Below are 25,666 nucleotides of genomic sequence, written 5' to 3'. Positions count from 1 at the left end.
TCGGCGGCTGCCGAGCCATGATTGGATCAACCACTGCACCCCCAACAACTAATCAACGCCGCCCGCTCTGTTCCCTGGATTATTCAGCATCACTCTTGAATTTGTAAATAAACACTCACCTTCGTTTCAACTTACCTTGTCCTGGTCTGCTTCTGGGTTCTGGCTTTGTAACTCGTGACAAACAAGGTATCTGTTAACAGTAATACAGTAACAGGGGATCTGTTAACAGCAATACAGTAACAGGGGATCTGTTGACAGTAATACAGTAACAGGGGATCTGTTAACTGTAATACAGTACAGTAACAGGGGATCTGTTAACAATAATACAGTAACAGGGGATCTGTTAACAGTAATACAGTAACAGGGGATCTGTTAACAGTAATACAGTAACAGGGGAACTGTTCACAGTAATACAGTAACAGGAGATCTGTTAACAGTAATACAGTACAGTAACAGGAGATCTGTTAACAGTAATACAGTAACAGGAGATCTGTTAACAGTAATACAGTAACAGGATATATGTTAACAGTAATACAGTAACAGGGGATCTGTTAACATTAATACAGTACAGTAACAGGGGATCTGTTAACAGTAATACAGTAACAGGGCATCTGTTAACAGTAATACAGTTTCAGGGGATCTGTTAACAGTAATACAGTAACAGGATATATGTTAACAGTAATACAGTAACAGGGGATCTGTTAACAGTAATACAGTAACAGGATATATGTTAACAGTAATACAGTAACAGGGGATCTGTTAACATTAATACAGTACAGTAACAGGGGATCTGTTAACAGTAATACAGTAACAGGGCATCTGTTAACAGTAATACAGTTTCAGGGGATCTGTTAACAGTAATACAGTAACAGGATATATGTTAACAGTAATACAGTAACAGGGGATCTGTTAACAGTAATACAGTACAGTAACAGGGGATCTGTTAACAGTAATACAGTAACAGGGCATATGTTAACAGTAATACCGTTTCAGGAGATTCGTTAACAGTAATACAGTAACAGGAGATCTGTTAACAGTAATACAGTACAGTAACAGGGGATCTGTTAACAGTAATACAGTACAGTAACAAGGGATCTGTTAACAGTAATACATTTACAGGGGATCTGTTAACAGTAATACAGTAACAGGGGATCTGTTAAGGGTAATACAGTAACAGGGGATCTGTTAACTGTAATACAGTACAGTAACATGGGATCTGTTAACTGTAATATAGTAACAGCGGATCTGTTAACAGTAATACAGTAACAGGGGATATGTTAACAGTAATACAGTAACAGGGGATATGTTAACAATAATACAGTAACATAGGATATGTTAACAGTAATACAGTAACAGGGGATATGTTAACAGTAATACAGTAACAGGGGATCTGTTAACAGTAATACAGTAACAGGGGAACTGTTAACAGTAATACAGTAACATGAGATCTGTTTACAGTAATACAGTACAGTAACAGGGAATCTGTTATCCGTAATACAGTAACAAGGTATCTGTTAACAGAAATACAGTAAAGAGGATATGTTAACAGTAATACAGTAACAGGGGATCTGTTAACAGTAATACAGTAACAGGGGATCTGTTAACAGTAATACAGTAACAGGGGAACTGTTAACAGTAATACAGTAACATGAGATCTGTTTACAGTAATACAGTACAGTAACAGGGAATCTGTTATCCGTAATACAGTAACAAGGTATCTGTTAACAGAAATACAGTAAAGAGGATATGTTAACAGTAATACAGTAACAGGGGATCTGTTAACAGTAATACAGTACAGTAACAGGGGATCTGTTAACAGTAATACAGTATGAGGGGATGTGTTAACAGTAATACAGTAACAGGGTATCTGTTAACAGTAATACAGTAACAGGGTATCTGTTATCACTAATACAGTACAGTAACAGGGGATCTGTTAACAGTAATACAGTATGAGGGGATGTGTTAACAGTAATACAGTAACAGGGTATCTGTTAACAGTAATACAGTAACAGGGGATCTGTTAACAGTAATACAGTAAAAGGGGATCTGTTAACAGTGATACAGTACAGTAACAGGAGATATGTTAACAGGGAATTTGTTAACAGTAATACAGTAACAGGAGATATGTTAACAGTAATACAATAACAGGGGATATGTTAACAGTAATACAGTAACAGGGTATCTGTTAACAGTAATACAATAAAAGGGGATATGTTAACAGTAATACAGTACAGTAACAGGAGGTATGTTAACAGTAATACAGTAACAGGGGATTTGTTAACAGTAATACAGTAACAGGAGATATGTTAACAGTAATACAATAACAGGGGATATGTTAACAGTAATACAGTAACAGGGGATCTGTTAACAGTAATACAGTACAGTAACAGTGGATCTGTTAACAGTAATACAGTAACAGGGGACAGGTTAACAGAAATACAGTAACAGGGGATCTGTTAACAGTAATACAGTACAGTAACAGGGGATCTGTTAACAGTAATACAGTAACAGGGGATATGTTAACAGAAATACAGTAACAGGGGATATGTTAACAGTAATATAGTAATAGGGGATCTGTTAACAGTAATACAGTACAGTAACAGGGGATCTGTTAACAGTAATACAGTAACGGGATCTGTAACAGTAATACAGTACAGTAACAGGGGATCTGTTAACAGTAATACAGTAACAGGGGATATGTTAATAGTAATACAGTACAGTAACGGGTCTGTTAACAGTAATACAGTAACAGGGGATCTGTTAACAGAAATACAGTAAAGAGGATCTGTTAACAGTAATCCAGTAACAGGGGATCTGTTAACAGTAATACAGTACAGTAACAGGGTATCAGTTAACAGTAAACAATAACAGGATATATGTTAACAGTAATACAGTACAGTAACAGGGGATCTGTTAACAGTAATACAGTTACATGGGATCTGTTAACAGTAATACAGTAACAGGGGATCTGTTAACAGTAATACAGTACATTAACAGGGGATCTGTTAACAGTAACACAGTAACAGGGGTATGTTAACAGAAATACAGTAAAAATGATCTGTTAACAGTAATACAGTAACAGGGGATATGTTAAAAGTAATACAGTAACAGGGTATCAGTTAACAGAAATACAGTAAAAATGATCTGTTAACAGTAATACAGTAACAGGAGATATGTGAACAGAAATACAGTAAAGAGGATATGTTAACAGTAATACAGTAACAGTGGATTTGTTAACAGTAATACAGTACAGTAACAGGGGATCTGTTAACAGTAATACAGTAACAGGGGATCTGTGAACAGAAATACAGTAAAGAGGATATGTTAACAGTAATACAGTAACAGGTGATATTTTAACAGTAATACAGTAACAGCGGATCTGTTAACAGTAATACAGTAACATGGGATCAGTTAACAGTAATACAGTACAGTAACAGGGGATCTGTTAACAGTAATACAGTACAGTAGCAGGACATCTGTTAACAGTAATACAGTAACAGGGGATATGTTAACAGTAATACAGTGACAGGGGATCTATTAACAGTAATACAGTAACAGGGGATCTGTTAACAGTAATACAGTAACAGGGGATCTGTTCACAGTAGTACAGTAACAGGGGATATGTTAACAGTAATACAGTAACAGGGGATCTGTTAACAGTAATACAGTAACAGGGGATCTGTTAACAGTAATACAATAACAGGGGATCTGTTAACAGTAATACAGTAACAGGGGATCTGTTAACAGTAATACAATAACAGGGGATATGTTAACAGTAATACAGTGACAGGGGATCTATTAACAGTAATACAGTAACAGGAGATCTGTTAACAGTAATACAGTAACAGGGGATCTGTTCACAGTAGTACAGTAACAGGGGATATGTTAACAGTAATACAGTAACAGGGGATCTGTTAACAGTAATACAGTAACAGGGGATCTGTTAACAGTAATACAATAACAGGGGATCTGTTAACAGTAGTACAGTAACAGGGGATCTGTTAACAGTAATACAGTAACAGGAGATCTGTTAACAGTAATACAGTAACAGGGGATCTGTTAACAGTAATACAGTAACAGTAGATCTGTTAACAGTAATACAGTACAGTCACAGGGGATCTGTTAACAGTAATACAGTCACAGGGGATCTGTTCACAGTAGTACAGTAACAGGGGATCTGTTAACAGTAATACAGTAACAGGGGATCTGTTAACAGTAATACAGTCACAGGGGATATGTTAACAGTAATACAGTAACAGGGGATCTGTTAACAGTAATACAGTAACATCAGCAGACCATGTCAGGGTGAATGTGTAGGTACAGTATGTTATGTTAATATGGGTACAGAAGGAGGAGTTGAGACATACTACTGTATTCGATGGGATACGGCCTTATCTTGGACTGTAATCGTATTCGATGCTTGCTGTTTTACACAGAGTCAAAAACACACCAGCATGATTGGCAGACACAATGTTCTGTTCTGTATGGAGGTTGACTTAGAATGATCAGTAATATAGGATGACTGTATACACCAGATAATAGAATGCTGCTACTGGTCCTTGTTCCTGTGGTGCTCTAACATCCTCTGTATGATACTGCCCCCTGCAGGGCCCACTGAAGAAACACTATGAAGAAACTCTATGAAGAAACACCAAACCAGGGAAAGGGAAAGGGGGGATATCTAGTCAGTTGTACAACTGAATGCATTCAACTGAAATGTGTCTTCCGCATTTAACCCAACCCCTCTGAATTAGAGAGATGCGGGGGGGGCTGCCTTAATCGACATCCACGTCATCGGCGCCCGGGGAACAGTGGGTTAACTTCCTTGTTCAGGGGCAGAACGACAGATCTTTACCTTGTCAGCTCGGGGATTCGATCCAGCAACCTTTCGTACACTATATTCATATAATCTAGAAACCATCTCATAGAAAACAAACAACTCTGAGCATTATGGTCCCATTAATATTTGAACATTAATATTTACATAACATGTCAGGGATTAATTGGATAGTGTTCCCTGTAATATAGCTATAATATACAGTTATTGTCCTTGACAATATATTCAATCAACCACACAACTTTCATGTTAACAGTTCTTTAAAACAAGCAATTCATAAACAGCATAAACATTTCATAAACATGTGTGATATGATTGATTGATTAATTGATTTTGTCCAGTGACCAGCCCACATGATATTAATGTGAACATGTGAACATATTCACTAATACAAACTATCAAACACTAAAAACTAAGATATACATACACACCATAACAAAAAAATTTAACAAATGAAAAACAATTTTCATGAGGTCAGGCCTTCAAATCAGGAACAGTAAATTCTGCAAACAAAAACAAAGGAATATAAATAATACACGTTCTGTTAGCCAATACAATCTGTTTTATCAGAGTCTTCTGTTCAGGGTTATCAAAATATGTGTTATCAGTAGAGAACAGCTGATTGGTCATACTACAGTGAGAACTCCAGACATTCTATAGCTCACACACAGTTATGTTGTCCAGGACAGGGGAGCTGCTGTAAAGGGGAGGGGAGGGAGGGGGAGGGGAGGGGGATGCGATGGGAGGCGATGGGAGGGGAGGGGATGGGAGGGGAGGGGAGGGGAGGAGGAGAGGAGAGGAGAGGAGAGGAGAGGAGAGGGGAGGAGAGGAGAGGAGAGGAGAGGAGAGGAGAGGAGAGGAGAGGAGAGGAGAGGAGAGGAGAGGAGAGGAGAGGAGAGGGAGAGGAGAGGAGAGGGAGGGGAAGAGAGGGGAGGGGGAGGGAGGGAGGGAGGGGAGGGGAGGGGAGGAGAGGAGAGGAGAGGAGAGGAGAGGAGAGGAGAGGAGAGGAGAGGAGAGGAGAGGAGAGGAGAGGGAGAGGAGAGGGAGGGAGGGAGGAGAGGGGCGGGGAGGGGAGGGGAGGGGAGGACTGCTTTGTGTGGCTGTGAGGCTGGGGGATGTGTTGTTCTCTGCTACGGTAGAGTATGTCTTCATGTCCTACGTATGTCCTATGTATGTCCTATACTGAGTATACAAAACATTAAGAACACCTGCTCTTTCCATGACATAGACTGACCAGGTGAATCCAGGTGAAAGCAATGATCCCTTATTGATGTCACTTGTTAAATCCACTTCAATCAGTGTAGATGAAGGGGAGGAGACAGGTTAAAGAAGGATTTTTAAGACTTGGGACAATTGAGACATGGATTGTGTATATGTGCCATTCAAAGGGTGAAAGGCACCTAAAGGACTATCAGACCATGAGAAACAAGATTCTCTGGTCTGATGAAACCAAGATTGAACTCTTTGGCCTGAATGCCAAGCGTCACGTCTGGAGGAAAACTGGCACCATCCTACGGCGAAGCATGGTGGTGGCAGCATTATGCTGTGGGGATGTTTTTCAGCGGCATGACTGGGAGACTAGTCAGGATCGAGGGAAAGATGAACAGAGCAAAGTACAGAGAGATCCTTGAGGAAAACCTGCTCCAGAGCACACAGGACCTCAGACTGGGGCTTTCCAACAGGACAACGACCCTAAGCACACAGCCAAGACAACACAGGAGTGGCTTTGAGACAAGTCTCTGAATGTCCTTGAGTGGCCCAGCCAGAGCCCGGACTTGAACCTGATTGAACATCTCTGGAGAGACCTGAAAATAGCTGACAGAGCTTGAGAGAATCTGCAGAGAAGAATGGGAGAAACTCCCCAAATACAGGTGTGCCAAGCTTGTAGCGTCATACCCAAGAAGACTCGAGGCTGTAATCGCTGCCAAATGTGCTGCAACAAAGTACTGACTAAAGGGTCTGAATACTTATGTAAATGTGATATTTCATCTTTTTATTTTCAATACATTTGCAAAAAAATCTAAAAACCTGTTTTTGCTTTGTCATTATGGGGTATTGTGTGTAGATTGATGTGGGGGGGAAAACCATTCCATCCATTTTAGAATAAGGCTGTAACATAACAAAATGTGAAAAGGGGTCTGAATACTTTCCGAATGCACTTTATTCGTTTTATTTTAAATATTTATTTTAAATAAATGTTAGAATTTTTCTTCCACTTTGAAAGAGTAATTTATGTAGCTCATTGACAGAAAATGACAATTAGATAAATTTTAATCACACTTTGTAACACAACACAATGTGGGAAAAGTCAAGGGGTGTGAATACTTTCTGAAGGCACTGTGTGAAAATTCAGTTCCCCATCATGAGTGAACTGCTCTTAGAAAATAACACACCCAGTGTGAGTCCCAAATAGCACCCTATACACTATATAGTGTATTACCTTTGACCAGAGCCCTATGAAGTAGTGTAGGATCCTTCTCCTGCATCCTGTTGTTCTATAGCAGGGGTATTCAACTCTTACCCTAGGACACGTGTCAAACTCATTCCACGGAGGGCTGAGTATCTGCGGGTTTTCGCTCCACCCTTGTACTTGATGAATTAAGGTCACTGATCAGTAAGGAACTCTCCTCACCTGGTAGTCTAGGTCTTCATTGAAAGGAAAAACCAAAAGCCCGCAGAGACTCGGCCCTCCGTGGAATGAGTTTGACACCCCTGCCCTACGAGGTCCGGAGCCTGCTGGTTTTCTGTTCTAACTGATCATTAATTGCACACGCCTGGTGTCCCTGGTCTAAATCAGTCCCTGATTAGAGGGGAACAATGAACAAAAATTGCAGTGGAACTGACTTTGAGGTCCAGAGTTGAGTTTGAAGGTGAAGGGTTGTAGTGTAACATGGCGGAAAGGGGAAAAAAATTAGAAAAGTGGAACATGTTTTGAGTGAGTATGTAATGGTGGACTACACAGAACTTTTGGAAGGGCTACTGAAAAAAATCGAACGTGATAAGAGTGAGGATGAATTAACTGCGGTGCCTACACCTGTCATATTCTTCTTGGGGTAAAGGCTGAACCCTATGGGCCCTTCCCTTCCGAAATTCAAAAGATGCCAGGTGTAAGCAAAATTCTGTGTGTGTGAATCATTTGGAATAAGATTCTAGCAACTTTGCACAACTCTTAGAGCAACATAAATCCATTGTTTTTGTCAAAATTGCTCAAGCTCATTACAGTTGGTTGGGAATCATTGATGGACAGCAATGTTCAAACCTTGTCTCTGATTTTCAAGCTGATTTAAGTCAGGACTGAGACTCAGGAACACTCAACACCTCTTGGAAAGCCATTATGGTGTATCTTTTGTATTAACATTTGTGTAATTGTCTCGCTAAAAAATACAACTCTAGCCAAGGGTTAGGTTTTCAGAAGACTGAGGTGGGTTTTCACATAACTTTTTATCTGGGCTTTGCTCCTTTCATATTTCTTATGATCCTGACCAACTCCCTAGTGTCACGGATCCCCCGGGTAACTGCTGCTCATTCCGTTCACATGCACCGGAGGTCTACGTCACCGACCTTCTAGGTGTCACTGAACTAGATCATTGCTCAAGCTCATAACATTTGGTTGGGAATCACTGGACACACACACACACACACACACACACACACACACACACTCTACGTGTTTGTAGAGTGTAGAGTGTGCGTGCCTGTGCGTGTCGCTTTACAATCTGTGTTGTTCCATAAGGTGTAGTTGTATGTCATCGTTTTTTTTATTCATTTTTTATTTTACTGCTTGCATGAGTTACCTGATGTGGAATAGAGTTCCATGTAGTCATGGCTCTATGTAGTACTGTGCACCTCCCATAGTCTGTTCTGGACTTGGGGACTTTGAAGAGACCTCTGGTGGCATGTCTTGTGGGGAATGCATGGGTGTCTGAGCTGTGTGCTAGTAGTTTAAACAGACAGCTCGGTGCTTTCAACATGTCAATACCTCTCACAAAGACAAGTAGTGATACAGTCAATCTCACCTCTGCTTTGAGCCAGGAGAGATTGACATGCATGTCATTGATGTTAGCTCTCTGTGTACATTTAAGGGCTAGCCGTGCTGCCATGTCCCTCTGTGTGGCACTCGACCATATGACTGGGCAGTAGTCCAGGTGCGACAAAACTAGGGCCTGTAGGACTTGTTTTGTTGATAGCAATGTCAAGATAGCATCAATATGTTTTGACCTTGACAGTTTACTATCCAGGGTTACACCAAGCAGTTTAGTCTCCTATTCCACGTTAGTCATTACAAGATTTAGTTGAGGTTTAGTGAATGATTTGGCCCAAATTTAATGCTTTTAGTTTTTTTTAATGTTTGAATTTATTACTAGCTTATTACTTACCACCCATTCTGAATCTGACGGCAGCTCTTTGTTAAGAGTTGCAGTGATTTCACTTGCTGTGGTAGCTGACGTGTATAGTGTTGAGTCATCAGCGTACATAGACACACAGGCTTTACTCATTGCCAGTAGCAGGTCATTAGCGAAGATTGAAAAAAGTACGGTTGTGTAGATCTTTAGGAAATAAAATGTATTTAATTTTAAGTCAGCAACATTTTTAAAAAGTTCAAGGGGGTGTAGACGTTCTATAGGCACTCTAAAACAAGCTCATATCATGGCTTCTGGTGTGGTACGACAGTTGGACTAAGCTCATGATGCATTTCCATTATATTCTTTAACAATCAATGGCAATTTATCATTCATTTCAAAGTCCCCCCCCCAAAAAAATGTATATACCAATCACAGAATATAGCGTTAAAGCCCTCACTTTTACTATGTTCACAGCAGAAATATTTATCTTATAGTTATTTATATCTCTGGGAAAAGAGCGAACAAAAAGGAACTGACTTTCAAACTACCAGTTGCCTTATCGCCCATTTTATGTGACGGTAAACATCCTTTAGAATATCTAATGTGGGGTACACCATATTAATATCACATTTCCTGATTGGAAATCTTATAAGTGAGGGACACACTGAGTGTACAAAACATCGGGTTCTTGGTCACCTCCCTGACCAAGGCTCTTCTCCCCCGATTGCTCAGTTTGGCCGGGCGGCCAGGTCTGGGAAGAGTCTTGGTGGTTCCAAACGTTTCCCTTTTATGAATAATGGAGGCCACTGTGTTCTTGGGGACCTTCAACGCTGCAGAAATGTTTTGGTACCCTTCCCCAGATCTGTGCCTCGACACAATCCTGTCTCGGAACTCTATGGACAATTCCTTTGACCTCATGGCTTGGTTTTTGCTCTGACATGCACTGTCAACTGTGGGACCTTTATATAGACAGGTGTGTGCCTTTCCAAATCATGTCCAATCAATTGAATTTACCACAGGTGGACTCCAATCAAGTTGTAGAAACATCAAGGATGATCAACGGAAACAGGATGCACCTGAGCTCAATTTCTAGTCTCATAGCAAAGGGTCTGAATACTTATTTGCAAACATTTCTAAAAACCTGTGTTCACCTTGTCATTATGGGGTATTGTGTGTAGATTGATGAAGAACATGTTTTTATTTAATCCATTTTAGAATAAGGCTGTAACGTAACAAAATGTGGAAAAGGTCAAGGGGTCTGAATACTTTCCGAATGCACTGTATATCTTGATTAGATAATTATTCAACCCCCTGAGTCAATACATGTTAGAAACACCTTTGGCAGCGATTACAGATGTGAGTCTTTTTGGGTAAGTCTCTTCAAGCTCTGTCAAGTTGGTTGTTGATCATTGCTAGACAGCCACTTTCAAGTCTTGCCATAGATTTTCATGATGATTTAAGTCAACACTGTAACTAGGCCACTGAGGAACATTCAATGTCATCTTGGTAAGCAACTCCAGTGTAGATTTGGCCTTGTGTTTTAGGTTATTGTCCTGCTGAAAGATGAATTCGTCTTCCAGTGTTTGTTGGAAAGCAGACTGAAGCAGGTTTTTTAAAATCTATAATTGTTTCCTTTTTATCCTAAATAACGCCCTAGTCCTTTCCAATGACAAGTATACCCATACCCAGTGTTACTCAGTGATGTGTTGCGTTGGATTTTTTTGCATTATTACTTAGTGCCTTATTGCAAACAGAATGCATGTTTTGGAATATTTGTATTCTGTACAGGCTTCCTTCTTTTCAATCTGTCATTAAGGTTAGTATTATGGAGTAACTACCATGTTGTTGATCCATCCTTCCTCTCTGGCAACGGAGTTAGGAAGGACGCCTGTATCTTTGTGACTGGGTGTATTGATACGCCATTCATAGCCTAATTAATAACTTCACCAAAGGGATATTTATTTTTACAAAGGGATATATACAGTGAGGGAAAAAAGTATTTGATCCCCTGCTGATTTTGTACGTTTGCCCACTGACAAAGAAATGATCAGTCTATAATTTTAATGGTAGGTTTATTTGAACAGTGAGAGACAGAATAACAAATAGAAAATCCTGAAAAACGCATGTCAAAAATGTTATAAATTGATTTGCATTTTAATGAGGGAAATAAGTATTTGACCCCTCTGCAAAACATGACTTAGTACTTGGTGCCAAAACCCTTGTTGGCAATCACAGAGGTCAGATGTTTCTTGTAGTTGGCCACCAGGTTTGCACACATCTCAGGAGGGATTTTGTCCCACTCCTCTTTGCAGATCTTCTCCAAGTCATTAAGGTTTCGAGGCTGACGTTTGGCAACTCGAACCTTCAGCTCCCTCCACAGATTTTCTATGGGATTAAGGTCTGGAGACTGGCTAGGCCACTCCAGGACCTTAATGTGCTTCTTCTTGAGCCACTCCTTTGTTGCCTTGGCCGTGTGTTTTGGGTCATTGTCATGCTGGAATACCCATCCACGACCCATTTTCAATGCCCTGGCTGAGGGAAGGAGGTTCTCACCCAAGATTTGACGGTACATGGCCCCGTCCATCGTCCCTTTGATGCAATGAAGTTGTCCTGTCCCCTTAGCAGAAAAACACCCCCAAAGCATAATGTTTCCACCTCCATGTTTGATGGTGGGGATGGTGTTCTTGGGGTCATAGGCAGCATTCCTCCTCCTCCAAACACGGCGAGTTGAGTTGAAGGCAAAGAGCTCCATTTTGGTCTCATCTGACCACAACACTTCCACCCAGTTCTCCTCTGAATCATTCAGATGTACATTGACAAACTTCAGACAGGCATGTATATGTGCTTTCTTGAGCAGGGGGACCTTGCGGGCGCTGCAGGATTTCAGTCCTTCATGGCGTAGTGTGTTACCAATTGTTTTCTTGGTGACTATGGTCCCAGCTGCCTTGAGATAATTGATAATATCCTCCCGTGTAGTTCTGGGCTGATTCCTCACCGTTCTCATGATCATTGCAACTCCACGAGGTGAGATCTTGCATGGAGCCCCAGGCCGAGGGAGATTGACAGGTCTTTTGTGTTTCTTCCATTTGCGAATAATCGCACCAACTTTTGTTCTCACCTTCTCACCAAGCTGCTTGGCGATGGTCTTGTAGCCCATTCCAGCCTTGTGTAGGACTTCAATCTTGTCCATGACATCCTTGGAGAGCTCTTTGGTCTTGGCCATGGTGGAGAGTTTGGAATCTGATTGATTGATTGTTTCTGTAGACAGGTGTCTTTTATACAGGTAACAAGCTGAGATTAGGAGCACTCCCTTTAAGAGTGTGCTCCTAATCTCAGCTCGTTACCTGTATAAAAGACACCTGGGAGCCAGAAATCTTTCTGACTGAAAGGGGGTCAAATACTTATTTCCCTCATTAAAATGCAAATCAATTTATAACATTTTTGACATGCGTTTTTCTGGATTTTTTTGTTGTTATTCTGTCTCTCACTGTTCAAATAAAATTATAGACTGATAATTTCTTTGTCAGTGGGCAAACGTACAAAATCAGCAGGGGATCAAATACTTTTTTTTCCTCACTGTATATACATATTTTTACACATTTACCAATCTGTGCTCTTCTTTGCAAGGCATTGGAAAAACTTCCTGGTCTTTGTGATTGAATCTGTGTTTGAAATTCACTAATTGATTGAGGGACATTACAGATAATTGTATGTGTGGGGTACAGAGATGAGGTATTCATTCAAAAATCACTATTATTTAACACAGCATGAGTCCATGCAACTTATGTGATTTGTTAAGCACATTTTCACTCCTGAAATGATTAAGGCTTGCCATAACAAAGGTGTTGAATTCTTATTGACTCAAGACATTTCAACGTTTCATTTTTAATTTGTTCAAGAAAATACAAAAAAAGAATCCACTTTAACATCATGGTTTATTGTGTGTAGACCAGGCTGTAACACAACAAAATGTGGAAATAGTAAAAGGGTGTGGATACTTTCTGAAGGCACTGTACAAAAACGCTTTCTGCTAAACATAGAAACCGGTGGTTTAGCATCCGAGTCGATAGTTGTTAGGACTGCTGCTCTTCGAGACGAGCACAGGAAATTACACAACCCGAGTTTCTGAAGAACTTCAGAAGTCTCACAAAACCATGTGAGGATGACATAAAAAAAAAATAATCATGAAAATAAGACCATGTACATATTGTATTATATTTTGCAAGTCAACAAATGCTCTTCTAGCCAAATCATGCATCTAAAAAAAGTAAGCTTGTGTAATTGATTATAGTGAGGTAATATACAATGGAGGCTAAACATACAGATCTTCATTTCGACCATTCATGCACGTACACACTTCCTCTAAAACGAGGTCAGAAAGGGACTTGATCTCTCCTGGATAGACAGACTGAAGAAAAACACCCAATCAATTAATCAATCAATCAAAGATTATTACATACAGAGAGAGAGAGAGATGGGGGAGAGAGGGTGGGAGAGACAGATGGGGCAGAGAGAGAGAGGTGGGGGAGAGGGTGGGAGAGAGGGATGGGGCAGAGAGAGAGAGCGAGAGAGAGAGAGAGAGGTGTAGGGAAGAGATGGTGAGAGGGGGTGGGGGACGAGCAAGAGAGAGCGAGAGAGATAGAGAGTGGGGGGGGGGGGGGGTGTAGGGAAGAGAGGGTGAGAGGGGGTGGGGGAAGAGAGAGAAGATCGAGTACAACTGGTTATAAAACCACAAGGTGTATAATGTTTAGGACTACAAACATGAGTTTCAGACATTGAATCAGGAAACAGAGAGTGAGTGAGAAAACAAACAGACGGACAGACAGATGTACAGACAGACGGACAGAACCAGAGGTTGACATAGCAGTGGAGGATCTCCTGTCCAGGAGAGATGTCTCTGGATGCTCAGACAGAGACAGATGCTCCATCTGACAAGGAGACAGGAGCAGAACAGGACCAGTAGAAACCAGTTCATCAGTAGAGGTCTGGTTGAGGTGAGTCCAAGTGAGCAGTTCTGAGAGTGACGCTGGTGTTGGGGCTGCAGGAGTGGTTCAGAACACTCAGCGTGGGAAATATCGCCGTGGCAATGCACGCTTCCTGGCTGGACTGCACCACAGTAAAGTCACCTGTAAAATAATGGAATGGTCAAAAGGTCATTATAAGGTCACACAGGAAGTCTTCTATCTTCCAAATGGCACCCTATTCCCTACATTGTGAACTACTGTTGACCAGCGCCCTATGGGCCCCTATCAAAGTAGTGCACTATATAGGGAATAGGGTGCCATTTGGAACACACTGATAAGTATGATAAAGAACTAATTCGGATCAAAAAAAAAAAAACTCACCTGTATCTCTGAGCAGGCTCACTGCCTGGACGTTACACCGCAGCTTCAGCATGTGTCTCAGAACTACACTTCCCAGCAGGCTTAGCTCCAGACGCCATTTCTCTTTCTCATCCTCCTCCTGGCCCTGCGATTGGTTGTTGTACTTCCTGCTTACACAGGCTCCTCCCAGGACGCAGGTGGAGGTCTGGCCTGGCGAAGGCACAGGTAGAGCGTTGCTATGGTGATGGAGCACAGGTAGCACAGGCTGGGGGCGTGCCCACTCAGATGACGCAGCAGGTGGTAGACGCTCAGGTAGGAGTCGCCATGGTAACACGCAGAGGGATTGACAACGTTGTCCAAGGCTCTAGTGGTATTACTGGACCCAGAATCCTTCTCCTTTGGGCTGATCTTTTCTGTGATTAGTCCCAAGAATGCCAGTTCTAAGCCAATCTTCTCTCTGATTGGTTTACAATCACTGTCCTCATCTTCAATACCTCCTCAAGCCCCGCATTCAACAGCACCCTCAGAACCAGCTGTGACATCACTCCCGCAGCCCTGAGCTTGGCGCCGATTGGACCCTCCCACCGATGATGCCCCTCCTACGCCCCCCTCCGACACCCCTCTGAGCAGTACCGGGCGTAACTGCACCCCTCACACGGCACGGGGCTCACCATCTCCCCCAAACACCGATGACAAAGCCTCTCCTCCGTCTCAAACACTTCTCCTCTTCTCTCAGTCTCTCCATCCCTCCCTTTCCCTCCCTCCATCCATGGTATGAACACACAGCTGTAAGCCCTGTCCTCCACTATCACCCCCCCCGACGTGATTCCTTCGGTGGCCACCAGGTGTCACCCTTTACCAGAGCTGAGGTAGACAGACCAGAGGAGAGACGACACAGGAGCACTCCCTTTCTGTTGCTGCTGGGAGTTTGGGGACTTTGTGCCCCTGGTACTGCTACACACACCCTCTGCATGGTCCCCTTCTCCCTGTTTGGGGGTGTTTAGCCCCTCTCCCTGGTTGGAGAGGTGGTTGAGGCACTGTATGTGTCTGTCCTGTAGTTTGTGTTGCAGGTGACTGGGGTAGCCATGCTTCAGGGCCGTGTGATGTCCTGAGGAGAGGCAATAGTGGAGAAGCTCTGAAGTCATAGAATACAAACATGGATTTGTGTGTATTGTATTGTTAAAAACATGTATTTTTTTCCATATATAGACATATCCTATGTGTTTGAATCAGATCAACTATATGCACTGAGCTTGTCTGATGCATTAAGCGAACTGTTTGAAATAATTAAGACACACAAATGACTAGAGGGAGTCCAACTTAATTGTGTCGCCTGGCTCAGACTTGCTAGTGACTGTGTGACTAGCACCCGCTGTCTCTCTCTCCTCCTTGCAGCAGCGACCACCACAAAACATCAGTGTGTATAGCGCTGTCCGTGTTGCTGAAGCTGCAACATAATTATTATTTCTGACTGAAAAGTTGTTACCAAAATCCCTCATTTGTTCAGGAAGGGGGAGAGAGACAGACAGACAGAGACAGACAGACAGACAGACAGACAGACAGACAGAGACAGACAGACAGAGAGACAGCGAGAGCAAGAGAGAGAGAGAAGGGGGAGAGAGACAGGGGCGGTGGCACCGGCCCCCTAAAATATGATTGGCTTAGGGACATCCAAAGTAACAGTTGAAACAGTTATCCAATACAATGCTTCGTAGTTTTAGCCAATTTTCAACGCTATTTGTGATACAATTTGCCCCCCCATAGAAATATCGATAGAAACGCCCCTGACACACGCACGCACGCACACTACCTGTAAGTAGTCCAGGGCAGCAGCAGTGTAGTCCCTGGCTTTAAAGCTGGCGTTGCCCTTCTCCTTGCTTGTAGACGCTCCCTTGGGGTCCTTCTAGACAGGAGAATCCTTAGAAACGACAGACAGAATGTCAAGGTCCTCTTGGCTGAAAGACAGCAAATGAAAAAAGGCAGAGTAGCACTTGATTTTTTTTTCCACTTCATTTGTATATTCATCATATCCATTCACTGCACATATGGGCATCCTGTGCCTACACTTGGTAAATAAACCATTCTGTATCTAACGACCTTCTTGCAGGCCTGCCTTCCTCGATTTTCGCTATTTTACACAAGTCCACGTTAAAATTGTAATTATTAATACATGAATAACTTCAAATTAGGGTTAATTCAAAACACTACTGAACTAAAAGCATCATCCCCAGATAATGCATTTCAATACTGTTACGATCAAAACAACTCTGTCATTATGTCTCTTATGGAAAGTTTCGATTGTGTTGGAAAGTGTCCACTAGCTCTGGTCCAGGGTGTTCATCCATTATCTGTAGCAGAGGAACACGTACTAACCCCCTGGACCAGAGCTGTGTCCACCAGAGAATTTGTAGTTAGTTATCGGATGTTATGCACAAGATTGACATCCTTCACCACCACTCAAAACATCGCACTGACATCGCACTGCATTACAGCTTGACTATGTCTGAATAGGTAGCTAGAGTACAGTATTACAATACGATGCATTTTGCATTGGTTACCTTGCCAGAACGATTATAGTGCTTTGGATATATCAGGACCACATTTCAGTTGCCAGTTAGCAGTTCGGTTAACTAGCTAGCTGTAGTTGGAGAGAAACCCTTGCGCTTCAGTGGTGTTGTCAGAAACTGTGTACGCTCGGAAGCCATCTTGGTTCAACGGACTGGCAAACTGGACGTACATTTGCATTTGAGGCTCAAAATCAGACCACAGTTTATCTTCTGCTGCACAATCCGGATGTGATGACGTCATCGACATTGAAAGACGGCTGTCTCACGGGTTCTGCAAGGGAAAGTTCACGTAGAAACCACGCAAGGCAAGAAAGAGCAATATTAACAAATGAGCTGTCAAATCGGACACGACTTCGACAAAAAAATGACAGTAAAACTCACCGAGGGTGCAATTGAGGCAAGTGACAACATTAAAATAACACTTGTAAACACATGACTTGTCGCTCACTGTGCTGTTTTAGTTGCAGGCTAACTTAGTGTAATAGCAATTTTTAGCAATCTGCAGTGCCAACAGTGGGCTATTGAGTATTTATACATGGTATAGGGCTCACTGCTCTAGAATGTAGTGAATTACAGGTAAATTCAAGAGGTTGCTACTAAATTAATGCCTAAACCTAGTTTTCTATAGCCTATGCCATTATGTGAATCACATAAATTGAATCATTAGATTGTTCTCTACAATATTACAACCTTAATATGCTTGTACTTAAAGCTACTTTTTTTGGGCACCCAACCAAATTCACATAGAAATGTGTGTTATAGATCTGTCATTCGCATTTAAAGCAAGTCTAAGAAGCAGTAAATATGTTATGTGGGCTATTTCTATGCTTCCCGTTCTTAAGTGTCTTTTACTTTCGGTTTTGTACACCAGCTTCAAACAACTAAAAATACAATATTTTTGGTTATGGAAAATATATTTCACAGCGATTTAGATGGTACAATGATTATCTACACTATACTTGCTGGGTTTTGTCACATAAACTGATATTAAGTGAACTATTAGCATTTTAGTAACCAGAAAACGGTGGAGTTAATTCTGCATAGTGCATCTTTAACAGTGTTGATTAAATAAGAACGTTAGTTTGTTGTATCACTTCCATATTTCTGTGTTGGGAGGTGGTAACATTGGGAGGCGTTTCCACGCTTTGGACCAATCAAAATCTACTTGATACGTCATAATTTTCATCTTCAGATCTGTGGCTTTCTATTCCACAGTCAATCAATGTTGAGAGGGGGCGTTTCTATGGTAATTTAAAGGGGAAGACTCAGATATTCAAAATGAAAACTGTAACAGATTATATATTGAAATTCAGTCTGTTAGCTATGTTAATTAAACAAGTTTGGACACACCTACTCATCTTTATTTTTTACTATTTTCTACATTGTAGAATAATAGTGAAGACATCAAAACTATGAAATACTATGGAATCATGTAGTAACCAAAAAAGTGTTAAACAAATCAAAATATATTTTATATTCTTCAAAGTAGCTACCATTTGCCTTGATGACAGCTTTGCACACTCTTGGCATTCTCTCAACCAGCTTAATGAGGTAGTCACCAGGAATGCATTTCAATTAACAGGTGTGCCTTGTTAAAAGTAAATTTGTGGAATTTCTTTATTTCTTAATGCATTTGAGCCAATCAGTTGTGTTGTGACAAGGTAGGGGTGGTATACAGAAGATAGCCCTATTTGGTAAAAGACCAAGTCCATATTATGGCAAGTACAGCTCAAATAAGCAAAGAGAAACGACAGTCCATCATTACTTTAAGACATGAAGGTCAGTCAGTCCGGAAAATCTCAAGAACTTTGAAAGTTTCTTCAAGTGCAGTCGCAAATACCATCAAGCACTATGATGAAACTGGCTCTCATGAGGACTGCCACAGGAAAGGAAGACCCAGAGTTACCTTGCTGCAGAGGATAAGTTCATTAGAGTTAACTGCACCTCAGATTGCAGCTCAAATAAATGCTTCACAGAGTTCAAGTAACAGACACATCTCAACATCAACTGTTCAGAGGAGACTGTGTGAATCAGGCCTTCATGGTCGAATTGCTGCAATGAAACCACTACTAAAGGACACCAATAATAAGAAGAGACTTGCTTGGGCCAAGAAACATGAGCAATGGACATTAGACCGGTGGAAATCTGTCCTTTGGTCTGATGAGTCCAAATTTGAGATTTTTGGTTCCAACCGCCGTGTCTTTGTGAGACGCAGAGTAGGTGAACGGATTATCTCCGCATGTTTGGTTCCCACCGTGAAGCATGGAGGAGGAGGTGTGATGGTGTGGGGGTGCTTTGCTGGTGACACTGTCTGTGATTTATTTAGAATTCAACGCACACTTAACCAGCATGGCTACCACAGCATTCTGCAGCGATACGCCATCCCATCTGGTTTGGGCTTAGTGGGACTATCATTTGTTTTTGTATTTGTATTTGTATTAATTATGGCAGCAGCTACTCTTCCTGGGGTCCAGCAAAATTAAGGCAGTTATACATTTTAAAAACATTACAATACATTCATAACAGATTTCACAACATATTAAGTGTGTGCCCTCAGGCTTACTACCACATATCGATAACACAAAATCCATGTGTACTTGTTTGTATAGTGCGTATGTTATCGTGTGTTTGTATGCATGTGTCTACGTTTGTGTTGCTTCACAGTCAACGCTGTTCCATAAGGTGCATTTTTTAAATAACATTTTAAATAAAATTTTACTGCTGGCATGAGTTACTTGATGTGGAATAGAGTTCCATGTAGTCATGGCTCTGTGTAGTACTGTGCGCCTCCCATAGTCTGTTCTTGACTTGGGGACTGTGAAGAGACCTCTGGTGGCATGTCTTGTGGGGTATGCATGGGTGTCCGAGCTGTGTGCCAGTAGTTCAAACAGACAGCTAGGTGCATTCAACATGTCAATACCTCTCACAAATACAAGTAGTGATGAAGTCAATCTCTCCTCCACTTTGAGCCAGGAGAGATTGACATGCATATTATTCATGTTAGCTCTCTGTGTACAACCAAGGGCCAGCCGTGCTGGCCTGTTCTGAGCCAATTGCAATTTTCCTAAGTCCCTCTCTGTGGCACCTGACCACACGACTGAACAGTAGTCCAGGTGCAACAAAACTAGGGCCTGTAGGACCTGCCTTGTTGAAAGTGCTGTTATTAATGCAGAGCAGCGCATTATTATAGACAGACTTCTCCCCATCCTAGCTACTGTTGTATCAGTATGTTTTGACCATGACAGTTTACAATCCAGGATTACTCCAACAATTTAGTCTCTTCAACTTGCTCAATTTCCACATTATTCATTACAAGATTTAGTTGAGGTTTAGGGTTTAGTAAATGATTTGTCCCAAATACAATGCTTTTAGTTTTTGAAATATTTAGGACTAACTTATTCCTTGCCACCCATTCTGAAACCAACTGCAGCTCTTTGTTAGGTGTTGCTGTCATTTCAGTCGCTGTGGTAGCTGACGTGTATAGTGTTGAGCCAGTGGCATGTCATTAGTAAAGATTGAAAAAAGTAAGGGTTCTAGACAGCTGCCCTGGGGAATTCCTGATTCTACCTGGATTTTGTTGGAGAGGCTTCCATTAAAGAACACCCTCTGTGTTCTGTTAGACAGGTAACTCTTTATCCACAATATAGCAAGGGGTGTAAAGGCAAGACACATACGTTTTTCCAGCAACCGACAATGATTGATAATGTCAAAAGCCGATTTTGATCATCAATTTCTCGGACAATGCAAATAGTCCGGGTAGCCATTTGATTAGCTGTTCAGGAGTCTTATGGCTTGGGGGTAGAAGCTGTTAAGAAGCCTTTTGAACCTAGACTTAGCGCTCTGGTACCGCTTACCGTGCGGTAGCAGAGAGAACAGTCTATGACTAGGGATGTACTTGGCCATACGCACTACCCTCTGTAGTGCCTTGCGGTCAGAGGCCAAGCAGTTGCCATACCAGGCAGTGATGCAACCAGTCAGGATGCTCTCGATGGTGCAGCTGTATAACTTTTTGAGGATCTGAGGACCCATGCCAAATCTTTTCAGTCTCCTGAGGGGGAATAGGCTTTGTCGTGCCCTCTTCACGACTGTCTTGGTGTGTTTGGACCATGATAGTTTGTTGGTGATGTGGACACCAAGGAACTTGAAGCTATCAACCTTCTCCACCACTACAGCATTGTCGATGAGAATGGGGGCGTGCTCGGTCCTCTTCTTTTTCCTGTAGTCCACAATCATCTCCTTTGTCTTGATCACGTTGAGGGAGAGGTTGTTATCCTGGCACCACACGGCCAGGTCTCTGACCTCCTCCCTATAGGCTGTCTCATCGTTGTCGGTGATCAGTCCTACCACTGGTGTGTCGTCGGCAAACTTAATGATAGTGTTGGAGATGTGCCTGGCCATGCAGTCATGGGTGAACAGGGAGTACAGGAGGGAACTGAGCACGCACCCCTGAAGGGCCCCCGTGTTGAGGATCAGCGTGGCAGATGTGTTGTTACCTACCTTACCACCTGGGGGCGGCCCGTCAGGAAGTTCAGGATCTAGTTGCAGAGGGAGGTGTTTAGTCCCAGGGTCCTTAGGTTAGTGATGAGCTTTGAGGGCACTATGGTGTTGAACGCTGAGCTGTAATCAATGAATAGCATTCTCACGTAGGTGTTCCTTTTGTCCAGGTTGGAAAGGGCAGTGTGGAGCGCAATAGAGATTGCATCATCTGTGAATCTGTTGGGGCGGTATGCAAATTGGAGTGGGTCTAGGGTTTCTGGTTTAATGGTGTTGATATGAGCCATGACCAGCCTTTCAAAGCACTTCATGGCTACAGACGTGAGTGCTACGGGTCGGTAGTCATTTAGGCAGCTTATCTTAGTGTCCTTGGGCACAGGGACTATGGTGGTCTGCTTGAAACATGTTGGTATTACAGACTCCGTCAGGGACAGGTTGAAAATGTCAGTGAAGACACTTGCCAGTTGGTCAGCCTATGCTCGGAGTACATGTCCTGGTAATCTGTCTGGCCCTGCGGCCTTGTGAATGTTGACCTGTTTAAAGGTCTTACTCACATCGGCTACGGAGAGCGTGATCACACAGTCGTCCGGAACAGCTGATGCTCTCATGCATGCTTCAGTGTTGCTTGCCTCGAAGCGAGCATAGAAGTAATTTAGCTCGTCTGGTATGCTCTTGTCACTGGGCAGCTCGCGGCTGTGCTTCCCTTTGTAGTCTGTAATAGTTAGCAAGCCCTGCCACAGGAGTGTCAGGATTGTCCGCTATTATCCTCAGTAATTTGTTCAACAGGACAATGAACCAAAACACACCTCCGGGCTGTTTAAGGGCTATTTGACCAAGGAGAGTGATGGAGTGCTGCGTCAGATGACCTGGCCTCCACAATCACCCGACCTCAACCCAATTGAGATGGTTCGGGATGAGTAGGACTGCAGAGTGAAGGAAAAGCAGCCAACAAGTGCTCAGCATATGTGGGAACTCCTTCAAGACTGTTGGAAAAGCATTCCTCATGAAGCTGGTTGAGAGAATGCCAAGAGTGTGCAAAGCTGTCATCAAGGCAAAGGGTGGCTACTTTGAAGAATCTAAAATCTAAAATATATTTTGATTTGTTTAACAGTTTTTGTTTACTACATGATTCCATATGTGTTATTTCATAGTTTTGATGTTTTCACTATTATTCTATAATATAGAAAATAGTAAAAATAAAGAAAAACCCTTGATTGAGTAGATGTGTCCAAACCTTTGACTGGTACTGTATACAGTGCCTTGTCAAAGTATTCATCCCCGTTGGCGTTTTTCCTATTTTGTTGCATTACAACCTGTAATTTAAATGGATTGTTATTTGGATTCCATGTAATGGACATACACAAAATAGTCCAAATTGTTGAAGTGGAATGAAAAAAAAAAACGTTTCAAAAAATTCGAATAAAGAAATAACGGAAAAGTGGTGCGTGCATACAGTTGAAGTCGGAAGTTTACATACACCTTAGCCAAATACATTTAAACTCAGTTTTTCACAATTCCTGACGTTTAATCCTAGTAAAAATTCCCTGTTTTAGGTAAATTAGGATTGCCACTTTATTTTAAGAATGTGAAATGTCAGAATAATAGTAGAGAGTGATTTATTTCAGCTTTTATTTCTGTCATCACATTCCCAGTGGGTCAGAAGTTTACATACACTCAATTAGTATTTGGTAGCATTGCCTTTAAATTGTTTAACTTGGGTCAAACGTTTCGGATAGCCTTCCACAAGCTTCCCACAATAAGTTGGGTGAATTTTGGCCCATTCCTCCTGACAGAGCTGGTGTAACTGCGTCAGGTTTGTAGGCCTCCTTGCTCGCACACGCTTTTTCAGTTCTGCCCACACATTTTCTATAGGATTGAGGTCAGGGCTTTGTGATGGCCACTCCAATACCTTGACTTTGTTGTCCTTAAGCCATTTTGCCACAACTTTGGAAGTATGCTTGGGGTCATTGTCCATTTGGAAGACCAATTTGCGACCAAGCTTTAACTTCCTGACTGATGTCTTGAGATGTTGCCTCAATATATCCACATAATGTTCCATCCTCATGATGCCATCTATTTTGTGAAGTGCACCAGTCCCTCCTGCAGCAAAGCACCCCTACGGCATGATGCTGCCACCTCCGTGCGTCACGGTTGGGATGGTGTTCTTCAGCTTGTAATTCTCTCCCTTTTTCCTCCAAACATAACGATGGTCATTATGGCCAAACAGTTCTATTTTTGTTTCATCAGACCAGAGGACATTTCTACAAAAAGTACAATCTTTGTCCCCATGTGCAGTTGCAAACCATAGTCGGGCTTTTTTATGGCGGTTTTGGAGCAGTGGCTACTTCCTTGCTGAGGGCCTTTCAGGTTACTGTGGATATAGATACTTTTGTACCTGTTTCCTCCAGCATCTTCACAAGGTCGTTTGCTGTTGTTCTGGGATTGATTTGCACTTTTCGCACCAAAGTATGTTAATCTCTAGGAGACATAACACGTCTCCTTCCTGAGCGGTATGACGGCTGCGTGGTCCCATGGTGTTTATACTTGCGTACTATTGTTTGTACAGATGAACGTGGTACCTTAAGGCGTTTGGAAATTGCTCCCAAGGATAAACCAGACTTGTGGAGGTCTACCATTTTTTTTCTGAGGTCTTGGCTGATTTCTTTTGATTTTCCCATGATTTCAAGCAAAGAGGCACTGAGTTTGAAGGTAGGCCTTGAAATACATCCACAGGTACACCTCCAATTGACTCAAATGATGTCAATAAGCCTATCAGAAGCTTCTAAAGCCATGATATCATTTTCTGGAATTTTCCAAACTGTTTAAAGGCACAGTCAACGCAGTGTATGTACATTTCTGACCCACTGGAATTGTGATACAGTGAATTATAAGTGAAATAATCTGTCTGTAAACAATTCTTAGAAAAATTACTTGCGTCATGCACAAAGTAGATGTCCTAACCGACTTGCCAAAACTATAGTTTGTTAACAAGAAATTTGTGGAGTGGTTGAAAAACTAGTTTAATGACTTCAACCTAAGTGTATGTAAACTTCCGACTTCAACTGTATTTATTCACCCCCTTTGCTATGAAGCCCCTAAATAAGATCTGGTGCAACCAATTACCTACAGAAGTCACATAATTAGTTAAATAAAGTCCACCTGTGTACAATCCAAGTGTCACATGATTTGTCACGTGATCTCAGTATATATACACACCTGTTCTGAAAGGCCCCAGAGTCTGCAACACCACTAAGCAAGGGGCACCACCAAGGAAGCGGCACCATGAAGACCAAGGAGCTCTCCAAACAGGTCAGGGACAAAGTTGTGGAAAAGTACAGATCAGGGTTGGGTTATATAAAAATATCCTAAACTTTGAACATCCCACGGAGCACCATTAAATCCATTATTAAAAAATGGAAAGAATATGGCACCACAACAAACCTGCCAAGAGAGGACCGCCCACCAAAACTCACAGACCAGGCATGGAGGGCATTAATCAGAGAGGCAACTAAGAGACCAAAGATTACTGCAAAGCTCCACAGCGGAGATTGGAGTATCTGTCCATAGGACCACTTTAAGCCGTACACTCCACAGAGCTGGGCTTTACAGAAGAGTGGCTAGAAAAAAGCCATTGCTTTAAGAAAAAATAAGCAAACACATTTGGTGTTCACCAAAAGGCATGTGGGAGACTCCCCAAACATATGGAAGAAGGTACTCTGGTCAGATGAGACTAAAATTGAGCTTTTTGGCCATCAAGGAAAACGCTATGTCTGGCGCAATGTTTTTCATCGGCAGGGATTGGGAAACTGGTCAGAATTTAAGGTATGATGGGTGGCGCTAAATACAGGGAAATTCTTTATGGAAACCTGTTTCAGTCTTCCAGAGATTTGAGACTGGGACGGAGGTTCACCTTCCAGCAAGACAATGACCCTAAGCATACTGCTAAAGCAACACTCGAGTGGTATAACATTTAAATGTCTTGGAATGGCCTAGTCACAGCCCAGACCTCAATCCAATTGAGAATCTGTGGTATGACTTAAAGATTGCTGTACACCAGTGGAACCCATCCAACTTGAAGGAGCTGGAGCAGTTTTGCCTTGA

General features: G+C 42.0%; 1 protein-coding gene and 1 long non-coding RNA gene across 2 annotated transcripts in view; one reads left to right on the top strand and one right to left on the bottom strand.

The window, feature by feature from the left end:
• Positions 1-13,855: 13,855 nt before the first annotated feature.
• On the bottom strand, positions 13,856-17,146 carry LOC123482017. Its single transcript, XR_006657526.1, has 4 exons — positions 17,063-17,146; positions 16,315-16,459; positions 14,526-15,612; positions 13,856-14,306 (listed from the first exon to the last, which is right to left on the bottom strand). It is a non-coding gene; the product is annotated as an uncharacterized LOC123482017 (long non-coding RNA).
• A 233-nt stretch (positions 17,147-17,379) lies between these two features.
• Positions 17,380-25,666, top strand: part of LOC121542009 (replication protein A 70 kDa DNA-binding subunit) — a 118,595-nt gene continuing 110,308 nt past the window's right edge. Inside the window, exon 1 of the mRNA XM_041851431.2 lies at positions 17,380-17,468. Within this exon, the coding sequence (XP_041707365.1) occupies positions 17,400-17,468 (69 nt within the window). The 5' untranslated portion in view covers positions 17,380-17,399. The remainder of the gene's footprint in view (positions 17,469-25,666) is intronic.

This window comes from Coregonus clupeaformis, chromosome 27 (assembly GCF_020615455.1).
Source record: "Coregonus clupeaformis isolate EN_2021a chromosome 27, ASM2061545v1, whole genome shotgun sequence".
Lineage (NCBI taxonomy): Eukaryota > Metazoa > Chordata > Actinopteri > Salmoniformes > Salmonidae > Coregonus > Coregonus clupeaformis.
This window is presented reverse-complemented; position numbering and strand designations above follow the sequence as displayed.